Source organism: Lepisma saccharinum, chromosome 12 (genome assembly GCF_977018435.1).
Source record: "Lepisma saccharinum chromosome 12, izLepSacc3.1, whole genome shotgun sequence".
In the NCBI taxonomy this organism is placed as follows: Eukaryota; Metazoa; Arthropoda; class Insecta; order Zygentoma; family Lepismatidae; genus Lepisma; species Lepisma saccharinum.
Genome location: NC_139240.1, coordinates 23777378 through 23791023, shown reverse-complemented (window position 1 = coordinate 23791023; position 13646 = coordinate 23777378). Strand labels below are relative to the sequence as shown.

Below are 13646 nucleotides of genomic sequence, written 5' to 3'. Positions count from 1 at the left end.
ATGCCTACATTTTACATTCCCAATTTCGCCTTAAAATAAACACTCAAAGAATCTGTTAATTGCATAGGAAAGGCAACCTTACTTTCGAGTAAAAGATTCCGAAGAACTTCACGGTGGCGGAAACGCATCACCCATCCCATCTCTTCACCCCACCCCTAACAGCAGTGCTTGGAAGGGAACCATCGAAAAAGAAAGCCCTTGCCATTGGTAACAGCCTTGCTGGGATACAAGAGATCTGACCAATAAGGACGTTTGAAACCCACGTGACTGTCACCGAAAGAGCTCTCCCCCCAATTTGTGCTGGAAACAGCAAAAGAAGACGCCCGCGCCATCTATTGGCCACCAACGGAAATGCAATTTCCAAGCGCAGCGAGGTTTAAATGTGGGGTAATCTTCTATACCCTAACTGTTCTATGCTATGAATACTGTTAGGAGTTTAAAAGAAACTTCATTTTCGCGAATGAGCGAAGCAGAACGAACGGAAGTAAAAAGGATAGACCCTCACCAGCCGGACCTCTGCATTGTACAAGAGGTAAGTACCTATGGTTTGGCAATGAACAGCCCCATTCCCCGACTTTCGTGATGAAAGTGGTGAAATAGTGAATGTGAATCACAGACTACTAAGTACTAACAGCTGTCAACGGAAGTACAAAGTACAGCACAAAGAAACGGACGTATTAGAAGAAGACAAGGAAAAAGTGTTGTGCTACTAAATGTAAATAAAATAAAATTCCAACCGAAACATTTGAGCAACCTTGTGTTCTGACATCACAGAAAGAGTTTTTAATTTTAGACTAAATGCCTACATTGTTATATTAGGCTAACTATGCTTAGTTCTCTTAGTGTTCATTGCATTTATGCTAATGGAACCTAAACAGGCCTAACCTAACATCATAGGCAATTCTTGTCTGACGTCAGAACACAAGGACACACACTTGTGCGACAAGGAAGACCCGTCGTTTACAAACTTCCCATGAGGCAATCCTTGTTTTATATTTTTTACTGTGAAAATATACTTTTGTGATAGTTTAGTTTAAAACAATGAGACCCAAATTACTGAACAGAAATTTTTATAAGCACACAGAAATAGGGGAGGATTACCATAATTTATGTCGGCTTTGCTTGACAAACACTAGTTCGAAACTGAACATCTGCCTAGATGAAGGACAAAGACGAGATATTCAAGGGAAAATATTAAATTGTCTATCCCTCATTGTGAGTATATTTTATTATTTGTAAGCATTACTTTTCATTTATTAGTTCATGAAGCTTTTTTCAGTGTGGATAATATATACCTTTACCTATATTTTGGGAGCTCACCTAGCCTTTGGCAAACCTTTGGAATAAAGGCGGCCAGAGTGTGTTGCTGATCACATCACATCCGAAATGCCCGAGATCTGGAATATGCAGGGCACTGCGCCATGCCTTTGTGGCACGGTGCTAAATGCACGGGGAACATTTCCTTATCTAACCTTTCCAATATTTGGTGTTCGTTACACAAGAATCCATTACCCCATTGGGCCCAAGTTCTTTTTGTTTTATTGCGATTTCATCATGTTACGAATTTAATTTTTACATGGTTCGATTTCGATGTACGTGTGTTAACACATACTGCGGAGTTTTAGCGATTACTTAAGGTTTTGTTCAATATATGCTTTCGTGGTTAGGTTAGGTTCCTTTAGCATTAAAATAAAGTCCCTAAATGCATTCTACTAAGGTTCCGATTTACTTCTACATTCATTCCCACGCTTCTACGATATTTACTGTCGCTCGTCAACGGAGAATATCTTGTCCATAAAAAGTGCGTAGGTAATTTTCAAGTTTTTTTTTTCAACATAAATAAATTTTTTCGAGTCCAAACAGTGCTCATTACGGTATTGGTAACATTATAGTATGGGGGAAACAGATTCCTTCAAATTTACAGGAGAAATTACTTACGGAAATCATTTTCTGTATCGTTGTGGAAGTTCGTGAATGTAGTTTTGATACATTATAATGCGAAAATCTCTGTCCGACATGCTATTTCTGCTGCCGCCATTTGCTTTCTGCACGAGAGTACAGTGTTCCGTGTGTTAAGATGATGCAACCCCATATTCAGTGTTTCAGCCTCACCGTGTTTTCACTAGAACATGACGTTTCGAGTATTTTTAATTTCTTTTAACTATGCTTGCCTAACCTAACCTTACGGAAAATGGTTTTTGGGGCTAACGTTAATGGTTTGTGGGGCTAACGTTAATGGTTTGTGAGGCCAACGTCAATGGTTTGCGACGTATTAGCATAATTTCAAATCCGGGCACGAAAGTAGGTATTTTCCGGTGAACGATGTTACAACACTGCATAAATTGACAAAACACTTGCACAACGTGTCCTGAACCAGTACGCTATCGCCTGCCATAATGTGTTACAGAATCAAAATAACAAGTAAAAGTAAGTACTTGTAAATCTAAGAAATAGACATTGAGATGCATTATTTCACTTTAGGAAATGTTCCGCATTCCAAAATAGTACGTTAGCAATGTAAAAAAGTCCGAAATATATGATTCATAGGTGTTTCCCCCATACTAGAATGGTACCCTCATTACTTTAAGGAAGGTTCAAATTTCGTGTGACAATGATTTCCAAAATTCTACGATAATTAGTCTTTGTGCTAGGAGAAATCATGGTAAATATCCGATATCGCCCGAACAGATTTCTTCAAATTTACAGGAGAAACTACTTACTGAAATCAGTTTCTGTAGGATTGTCGAAGTTCTTGGAGGTATTTTCGGTAACAGTTTCAAAGATCGGAGACATATTAAAATCGCATATTTTGTGTTTCACGTGGTTCGTACTTACCAGTTGTGTATTGCGGAACATAGTTCGAGGTGCCATTATGCTTTTTACACGAAAACCAACGCAATTTTTAACATCCCGAGTGCTTTTTTTATTCCTTTCTTCACTTCCGGAACACACAGTATGGTGGGCACATCTTGACTCATGTTGTGGTTATGCAGTGTTTCAACCTTCCTCACTGAAAAATACATACTATCGTGTTCGTAACCGGTGGAAATTATACATTATGCACGGGTAGCTGACGGATAGCCCCACGAACCATACACGGATAGCCCCACAAACCATTTCCAAAAAGGTTAGGTTAGGTTTTGTTGGGTTAGGCAAGCATAGGAAAAAAAAAGGGGGTTGAAACACTGACGGGGCTGACGTCATCAAACGTACGCAGCATCTTGTCGTAGGGCAAGCAAATGAAAACAACGTCAATTGTGCGTCGCTGTGATATTTCCCTTGAAAAATACATAATTTCCCGGTTAAATATATTCCAGATGAAAGAAAGTACCTCGACGAACGTTATAAACCTTTGAAAAACTCATTTCCATAAGTAGTTTCTTGTGTAAAATTTAAGAAATGTGTCTCCGATGTATGAAACTGTTACCGTATTTTCTTTCACGGAAACTGAAAACTTTACCATAAAATGCTGCAGAACAAGAAATAATCACTTTTTACGTAAGGAACTTTCATTTTCTGTATCATTATGCCGTTGTTTCCATTATGTATGTGCAGATGGCATGAGCATCGAAAGTCACACGGTCTCGCCATTGTTTCCTAACGTGCCTTTTTTTTTTACGAGATTTTTTTTTAACTATGCTTACTTAACCTAACCTAACCTAACCTTGCTGGAAATGGTTTGTGGGGCTATCGTGAATGGTTTTTGGAGCTATCCGTCAGTGGTTTGTGGGGCTATCGTGAATGTTTTTTTGGGGCTATCCGTCAATGGTTTGTGATAACATAATAAACACGAAAGTAGGTATTTTTCTGTTAAGAAGGTTGAAACACTGCATACCCACTCCAAATCGACAAAACACAAGCAGACGCCCGATGATCCATGACGAGTACACGCCATATTGTCTGTTACCCAAGCAGAACAAGGAAGACAAATAATGACTCATAATATGAAAAGTTGACACTATTTTATAGAAAAAGGCATAACCTCACCTTAAAGAATCTTCCGCAATGCAGAATAGGTAAGTATCAATGCTAAAATTAATTAAATAAACGAGTGAGAGGTGTTTGGGCATTATCGGATAATTACCGAAATCATAAAACAATCGGAACCGTTACCGGTGCAGACACCAAATACACTACTTGACTCCAAATCAACGAACTAGACGACTTGGTGTTGCACCGTGAACCAACTAGATGCTACGGTGCAAACAGAGTCAAATCTAGTCAAAAAGTGCAGCCAACTACATGGGATTATAGAAATATATGGAAGCTAAAAATCATTCTCTAGAAACTATGCATTAAATAATCAATCAGTAAGATTCTATGACATAGAAACCAGGGTAAAAATTTGGTATTCCCCGGACACCTATAACTTCTTCTTTTGACATTCGTACTTACCTATCTGCTTCGCGGAACATTCTTTAAGGTGTATTCAAGTTATTTTAATAAAAGTAATTGCAATTTTTCACATTACAAGAACTTCTTTCTTGTAGTCTTTTCGCTTGCCTGAGACACAATATGGCACATACACCTTCTTAGATAATCACACGTCGTGCTTGTGTTTTGTTGATTTTCATTCGTTATGCAGTGTTTCAACCTTCGGAACCCAAGAAATACCCTTGAAAAAAGCTCATCTGATCTAATTTTTATTTTAAAGTTTTTCACATTGTTTTACAAAGAAAATTGTAATGATTCGTGGGCTATCCATGAATGGTTTTTGGGGCTATCCGTCCCGGAATCGGTTTGAAATTTGAACTAAAAAATTATTTGAAATTTTTGAGTCCAAATTTCCCACAGATTCCCGTCTCCGCCCCTGGGGTAATTGACCTACCGCTACCGTGGCCCTGCCTCAGCTACGGCTACCTGGCTTTCTCTATAGAGTCCCTGTTAAAGGCATGTTAGAAATTGGCTGGAGTCACCTGCCCCCAAATGGGCCCTAAACTTGTAAATTTGAAGAAATCTGTTTAGTGTTCAAATCTACACGGAACTCTTTTCAACCGTAACTTCCCACATCCCTGGACTCTCTTTGAACATGCATATACCCGCAGCCCATTCCTTCAAACGAGTAGCTTACATTCACTGCCACATTTTGGACACTCCTTTCCTTTCTTCTAGATCTATTGTTCAATTAAAAAATCCACTGGATGTTCCACACCTGGTACAAATTTCACCATGCATCCACGACACGTCATTTTTCTAACTTTCGTTGCAAACACAGACAGTTCGAAACACTGGATACCCAATGAACATGAACAAAACACAGTCACGACACGTGATGATGTACGAAAGTGTATGCGCCAAAGGCTATTCTCCGTTGGAGAATTAATTTTCAACAAAGAACATGAATTTTTGCTATCACACAAAACACCTTCCAGATGTTAGACAATGCTACAGGAACTTATTACCGTAAGTAGTTTCTTCTGTAAAAATGAAGAAATCAGTCCGGGGAATATCAGATTAGTACCCAAAAGGGGTCACATTTTTCTTATAGTGAAACCAACATTTTTCACTTGGTGGTTTATTTTCTTATGTATTTTAAGATATCCATTTGCTATAACCCTATTTATAGCAAAAGTAACCACAAGTAATTGGAGTATCGAAGTCTGACATTTAATATGCAATATGTAATATATATATCTACTTTTGGGGTAGGCAAATAACATTTTCATAAATACCTATTATTTACCTACACAGTTTGTAAATACCCATGCTCCAACCCTACTTAGGAATTCAATTTTCTCCATCTCAGGTTACAGAGGATGACAGTTTGCCAAAGTTTGTGTGCTATTTGTGTATAGGCAAGCTAGAAGATTTCCAGGATTTCCACAGCATGTGTCATGAATCTGAAGACTTTCTCAAGGAATACCTGTCGTCTGCAGAAAAGAGGCACAAGAGGAAGTTGAGTGTTAAGGTAAAGATAATTTTATACTTGAACAAATGGTGGCATGTGTAAAAGTAAGTCATACTTTATTTGTTCATGGCGTGGTAATACACAGATGCATTTTTAAAAATTAAAATTTTTACACCTGCTATTACTAAGAATGGAATCATGTATTCTTTTGTGAAGACCCATAGTGAAAGTGGTATGTGGGTTTCTGGGCTCTTGTGTATAAAATTGTTTTTGTATTACTCTATTCTCCTCAATGTTTTGAATAGCAATGCATTTTTGTGGATGTAGGAGGTGACCCTTTCCAAAGACATCCAAATGACAACCTCGCTTACGCATAGCAGACTCTGGTCTCCATTGTTGCAGACTAACGAGGTTCTAGCACTTGAACCTGTAGCCAGTATAATCCTCTGTAGGAATTGTGTTGTGTCGTCCATGTGTGTTTGCGATGTTCTTCATCCACTTCATCGTATCACCATTCATCCTCATCTTTGCAATTAACCAAAAGTAGCAGAAACCTGAAGTAAAATAAATCAAATCTTTCATTCATTCATTTTTGTACGCAACATGAACCTCATTGTAAACTTTTTGAAATTACATTCAGAATGAAATATACCTAGTCATATCATAAATTCTGTTACAAAGTTAATAATGAACTACAGGCACAGTAAGCAAACTAATGTATTAATATTTGGATGTTACAAAGATACAAGTCTTGTCAACACAGAGCACCAATCACTTTTCAAAATGGCCACCTCTGGCCTTCACACAGGCCTGAAGATTCCGAGGACAGTCATCGATCGCAGCACGCATGGTCTCGAGGGGAAAGTCCACCACTGTCTTTACAAGAGAACGCTTGAGACTTGCAAGGTTTGGATGCCTCTTCCTACAGACCATGCCCACCAAAACGGACCACAACCTGTAGTCCAATGGGCTGAGGTCGGGGCTGCTGGAGGGCCAATTAGCCGGAGCAATGAAATCATGCAAATTCCTCTGAAGCCACTCCTGTGTGGTCTTTGCCTTGTGGGCAAAGTGCCGAGTCCTGCTGGAAGCTCCACGGCTGATTGTTGAACATGGTGTGGGTCAACACTCAGGGTGGCGACAGACCTGGAAAACCGGGAAAAGTCAGGGAATTTGAGGTTTCAAAAAAAGTCAGGGAATTTAGTCTTCATTGACTTCGAACACTCTTTTGACGAAAATTGTTATAACTCGGGCACTATGGGAGCAATCTACTTCGGATAACTTTTGTTTTGCAGTTAAACATCAGCGCATGCAACGGTGTACAATTTAGAACACCGGACCGAGGAAGGGGGGCTTGGGGGCACGTCCCCCGGATTTCAATGGAAAAAACAAAAATCTGGAGTTTGCTCCCTCTTCTTCCGCTATTTTGGGGAGAATGCGCGAACTTTAGTATTCTTTTCAAAGATTGGACATTTCTCAAGAGAATGAAATATGTTTTATGTTCGTGGGTGCCATACAAGTTGAATAATAAGCCAAAATATGATTTTTTATTTTTTTTTACGAAAAATAGGTAATTTGCATTTTTGGAGGAAAATTGTTATAGCTCGGGCACTAATGGAGCAATCTACTTCGGATATGTTTTGTTTTTCAGATAAAACATCATAGCATGCAACCGTGTACAATTCAGAATGCCGAACCGAGGAAGGGGGGTTTGGGGGGGGGGGGTGCGACCCCCGAATTTCAATGGAAAAAACAAAAATCTGGAGTTTGCTACATTCTTTTCAAAGAATGGACATTTCTCAAGAGAATGAAACATGTTTTATATTCTTGGGTGCCATACAAGTTGAATAATAATCCAAAATGTGAAACTGTTTTTTTTTTTACAAAAAATAGGTAATTTGCATTTTTGGAGGAAAATTGTTATAACTTGGGCACTATGGGAGCAATCTACTTCAGATAAGTTTTGTTTGCAGCTAAAACATCAGAGCATGCAACCGTGTACAATTCAGAACGCCAAACCGAGGAAAGGGGGTTTGGGGGGGAGCGACTACCTAATTTCAATAAAAAAAACTAAAATCTGGAGTTTACCCCCTCTTCTCCCGCTATTTGGGAAGAAGGTGCGAACTTTAGTATTCTTTTCTAAGAATGGACATTTCTCAAGAGAATGAAACATGTTTCATTTTCTTTGGTGCCATACAAGTTGAATAATATGCCAAAATGTGATTTTTTTTTTTTTTTTACAAAAAATAGGTAATTTGCATGTTTGGAGGAAAATTGTTATAACTCGGTTACGATGGGAGCAATCTATTTCGGACAAGTTTTGGTTTGCAACTAAAACATCGTAGCATGCAACCGTGTACAACTCAGAACACCGAACCGAGGAAGGGCGGTTTGGGGGCGCGACCACCGAATTTCAATGAAAAAAAACAACATAAAAATCTGGAGTTTACCTCCTCTTCTCCCGCTATTTTGGGGAGACGGCGCAAACCTTAGTATTCTCTTCAAAGAATGGACGTTTCCAAAGAGATTGAAACATGTTTCATGAATAATGAGCCAAAATGTGAAACTCTGTTCGGAAATGTGGCATGGATATGTTGCAGAGAGGGGGGAGGTTGGTCATCAATATGAATTTCCCAGGCTTGCTCCAGACCTGTGTCAGAGTTTCCACCCAAACATAAGAGCATGAAGTTCCGAAAAGCATATTTATTTCGTAATCAGCACCATGATACCATATGGTATCATCGGGCCAGTACGACCTGATTCTGATGATACCAACCATATGGTATCATCGGAGGAGTAAAGGTTAAGCCTCTAAATATTACATGGAAAATGCATTGAATTATCATTTTTTCTTGTCCGTATGGGAGTAGTAAGGGGACTTGTCAACATATGGAGGGGATAAGAGCAGGTGGCGCCGTCCGATAGTTGTCGGACGTCGTAGTAAGGCATTTTGTTGGGCAAACTGAAGGAACATGGAAACAAATATGTTCCATTGATACATACGATTTTTATTGAATATCGCCACCTGACAAAGTATCTCACTACAACATGCGAAAGAAATTGCATGGACTGCAACATCCAACAAAAATCACATGCACAAACAAGAAGAGCTTTAGACTGCAAATATGCTGCTGGAATTTTATTACTCTTCTGGCTCACTTCATCTTAATGAATGTAGCAGTGCTTACGAAGGCTTTCTTTTATCATCCTGACGTATTGCTGGTTTCGCACAAGTTAACATACGTTTACAATGACATTGCAATATTCTTAGATATGAAGAAGAATCCAACCAAACGGGATATATATTGAATACTATCACGGAAAAGTGAAACATAAATCTGCATTAGTGAAGGTTATAAAAATTGGCAAGTGCATGCTCCCAACCTCAAATTTACTGCAACACTAGTATTGCAATGAAATTAACGCCACTCTCTGTCCTGTCTGTTTAATCTCGTGAGAGATGGTCTTAAATCTCTCACTGAGTGAAGTTAATGTCCAATATTATGAAATAAAATACTAATAATAAATACGTAAATATTTTAATATCATATTTACTCGAATCATTCAATCATAACAGCAAATCACTTCCTTCAAGAATTGACTTTTCTCTGCCAGCCCTGCTAAATTTTCACTTTCCACCTACTGATTTATACGAGGGGTGGCCAGAAAGCAATTTCAAATTAGTAGGTACATTGATTTTTCACAAACGCCAAAAAGTGAAAAATGGTAATTGCTGCGAAATTATGTTTAGGAATGTGCAGTGATGTCTGGACACATTTTTCGCCTGTTCGAAATATCGAAATAATGCGAATTTGGCAAAAAATGCGAATTGTTGGAATTTTTAGCGATTTTTTTTAAAGAAATGTCCTAAAACAACGAAAAATTCCATGAAATCCAACATCCTTGTCTTTTCTAGGCCATGTTTGTGTACGTAGAACCTGCAAGTTTTCCAACATTTTACTCAAGAGTAAACTATAGAGTTATACGTACATGGAATAATTCCGACAGCCACATTAAATCATTTATTTCCCACGATTTTTTCAACTTCTATCAAAACCATTTGCATCACAGAGCAAAGTGGCAGGGTTCTAACAGGAGATCGAGTGCGTATCTACCGTCACACGGGAGCAAAATCTTCGTATTTGTCGCACGAGATATGTTTTGAATTACCAAGCTAAGTGCGCACTATTGGCATTTGTCGAGCGAGTAATAATGGAGCTCAGTCGTTAGGGCATCTGACTACTATGCGAAAGACCCGGGGTCGATCCCCTGCGGGGGAGAACCGGGATGTTTTCCACCTATTCAAACTGCTCCGGCGCCCACCCAGCATCATATGAAGCTGGTACCTTGAGGAAACTTTGAGGGATAAAGGTAGCCAGGAGTGTGGTGCTGATCACATCACCCCCACCTTTAGCCGTGATCAAGCAAGTGTGGGGCCCTAACTCCACACCAAAATTCCATTATCTAAAATCCTTACCTTAAAATTAATAAAGGGGTATGGAAAATAACTTTCCCAAAATAACTTTATAGATAAGGCGTAAGCCATGTGACTTACAATTTGAAACAGTAGTTTAAAAACACCATGAAGGTATAATTTCAGATATTTTCCAGAAAATGCGCTAAAATAAAAATGTGAATTTTGGGAAAAATAACACCGTATAGTAAAAAAAAAAATACACCAATTTGAAAAAGAAAATAATCAAAATATCAAGGTCCCTATCGATTAGGCATAAATAAAACAAGAATATCAGTTGTAATTTATTGCATTAGTAACAGTGAGTCCTAACCTAATTTTTGGCATAATCAACACCGTTGTTCTGGCATGTGTCGTAGCATGGTACTAAATTTTGTATGCCCATGGTATATGTGTCTGACAGCAAAGACTGGAACTATCTCTGCTGCAATGTAGCTGTCAAATCCTTGCCCTGCCAGAAACCTCTTCAGTTAAACAAAGAGATGAAAGTCGGTACATTCAAGGCCAGGGCTGTACAGGGAGTGGTCTAAGATCTCTCACCTGAAGTGATGCAAAGGGCCTGTGTGTACTCAGCTGTATGGGGTTGTGCACATTCGATTGGCCTTCTGTGAATTGTCTGCACCATCGTCTGACCATACTATCACTCACGACGTCTGGTCTGCACAACTCACACGATTGCTGGTGGCTCTGTGCCAAATTCTGAGCGTGCAATGTAGGCTACCTCGCAGTCGGGGGGAGACTTTATGAGAGCTGCAATCTTTAACCTAGAACTGTCCTAAACCGGCTTCATTGGAACTGTACCAGATTACAGCTACATGCCACTTCTTCCTGCCTGCATGTGTGTGTGTGTCGCTCTCCGACCACTAGTGCTGCGTATAGGCACCATTGGAGCTTTTTCAGGATGCCCCTCGTATATGAACTTTCAGAAGCTTTTATTATTAGAGTGTTCCTGTTTTAATGTGTTGGTTTGCTAAATCAGGTTCCTATACAATGCAATTCTATAAATTCCTTGCGTTAAATTTCTAATACTTACATACCCTTTTCGTCAGGATTAATGGTATAACTGCATGTTGTCGGTTTCACAGTACTTCACTTGGATATACTGTACTGAAGCAGAAATCCAATGTAAGGAAATATGACTCTTTTGTGCAATTCAATTGTTTCACTTATATTCAAGAGTTAAGTTGTTTGCTTTACAGACAAGAGAGAAGTAGCTTTATGCATTGAAAAATGAGTCCGCACTCATAGTTTTTGCAAGCAGAGGGTTCCAAGCCTCAGTGGAAATATCAACATATAATACCGAGAATGTATAAGGAGACTGATAAATTACAAAATGTATTTCTTAATCAATCACTCTTATCTTATTTAGTCGTAACTTTAAAAATAATCAAGTATTTTATTTTAAACTTACTGCGTATGACAAAATTCCATAATCCTTCCTTAGCTTGTGAATTGTAATAATTTTCCAAATTCACTATTTTGCATGTTGAATTCAAATCGTAGAGAATAGAGAAATTAAGACAATTTAATAGAAGATAATATTGGTACTTAGCAAAACCATACATGGATCTGTATGAGTTTATTATTTCCATTTGCAAAAACATCGATTTAGTTTAGTTTGTAATTGTCAGGGAAAAAATGTAAATTTTGTCCTGGAAAACCTGGAAAAGTCAGGGTATTTCATTTCTGCTTGTTTGTAGCCACCCTGACACTGTCGCTTCGTACATTTTTGCAGATGTTTTCACACCTTGTTCACATAAGTGGATGTCATTTGTTGTGCCATCATAGGAAACCCACCCCCAAACCATCACTGAGGCAGGATGATGGCCTCTGAGGATCCGTGGCGTGTTTTCACGAGCTTCCTGGGATGTCGAGGCATAAACGCAGTTGTTTTGACGATTGTAAGACAATTCAATTGTGAAGATTTTTTGTCCATGAAAAGGATCCTCCTGTGGCCACCATTTGTGTAACGCTGAAGGAGTACACAATGAACCACAGAAGTTATTAACCAATTAATGTGTCAACCAGCCCATGCTCTTTCTTATCCTATTAACACATCTATTATATGAATAGCTGGCCCCCGTGGCAGAGTGGTTAGCACACCGGCCTAGGCCTAGGCATCGGCATCAATGTCATCATATCATCATTCATCCCCATCTTCGCAATCAGCCACAGGAAAGTGAAGTAAAATAAATCAGATCAATCACTTATTAAATGGATATTTTTGAACCTGCAAATGTATTTTCGACTAGCCATTTTTCTTGAGATTTCTGCACAGTGCCAGAGAAAGTTGTCTATTGTGAAATATGTGAGGATCATTTTAAAGAAAGTTATTACATGCTCGTAACTGACTACTTATATTATTGTGGAGGATGAAATTACTGCATAGTCTTTGGCCAAATGTAGCACATATTGCCGAAAGTTCTGGCAATAATCTCATGCTGTCAGCAGAAACATTTTTTCTAGGGATGGGACAGATTAATTGGTACACTATTGGTATTGGCCAATATAGGCATATCGGTTTATCGATAAAATTACTGATAATTTTACTGCATCCAATGTATCTATAAATATCTAATAATGTATTGCAATATTCTGCCATTTTGTTATAATTTTTTATGGGATATAAACATACAATCTCCATACTTTTGTTGAAAGTAAATCTCTAAATATGCAGCTTCTTTTGCATTGCAGTCATGTGGTAACACACACTTATTAAGGAGATGAATGAAGCATTTAGATTCTTCGAAGATCATTTAAAATTTTATATGGGATCAGTCGAACATTGGTATCGGTATTGGTAAATTTCATATCGACTCATCCCTAATTTTTCTATATATGACCGAAGTACCAGCCTATGATGTGCACTATGTCATTGATGTCACTGTAGTAGATCTTCTAGCATTCCGAACCTCATTACTCAACCAGTGGGCCCACTAAATTTGCATGACTCCTTGGGCTATGGTGCAGCACAATCAGATGTCTACCAAGAAGTTTTGTAATTTCTGACATATCACTGGACATATCCGGAAAGTTACTGTAATACCCACTGTTCACAGTGACAAAGGAGAATGACCTTGTAGTTGTAGGCAAAGAAATGCACCACCTAAATGTTGCTGGGTGCTTGTCAGAACTTTCACAGTGTTGGCAAATTAGTATGGCGAACCAATGTTGGATATCAAAGTGCTTCATCACCACAAGCCTGCACAAGTCCTTTGTGACACTTTGCAGCATTTCTTCCACATACAATTTGAATTTTGATGTACAGAATTAGTTCTTTTCATTTGAACATTATTTAAGAGTGCACTACTCAATAAGGCTACAGTC

General features: G+C 38.6%; 1 protein-coding gene across 1 annotated transcript in view; it reads left to right on the top strand.

The window, feature by feature from the left end:
- Positions 1 to 744: 744 nt before the first annotated feature.
- The window catches only part of LOC145996412 (uncharacterized), a 98215-nt gene continuing 85313 nt past the window's right edge, over positions 745 to 13646 (top strand). Inside the window, exons 1-2 of the mRNA XM_083132867.1 lie at positions 745 to 1215; positions 5747 to 5908. Coding sequence (XP_082988993.1) covers positions 1042 to 1215; positions 5747 to 5908 — 336 coding nt within the window. The 5' untranslated portion in view covers positions 745 to 1041. The remainder of the gene's footprint in view (positions 1216 to 5746; positions 5909 to 13646) is intronic.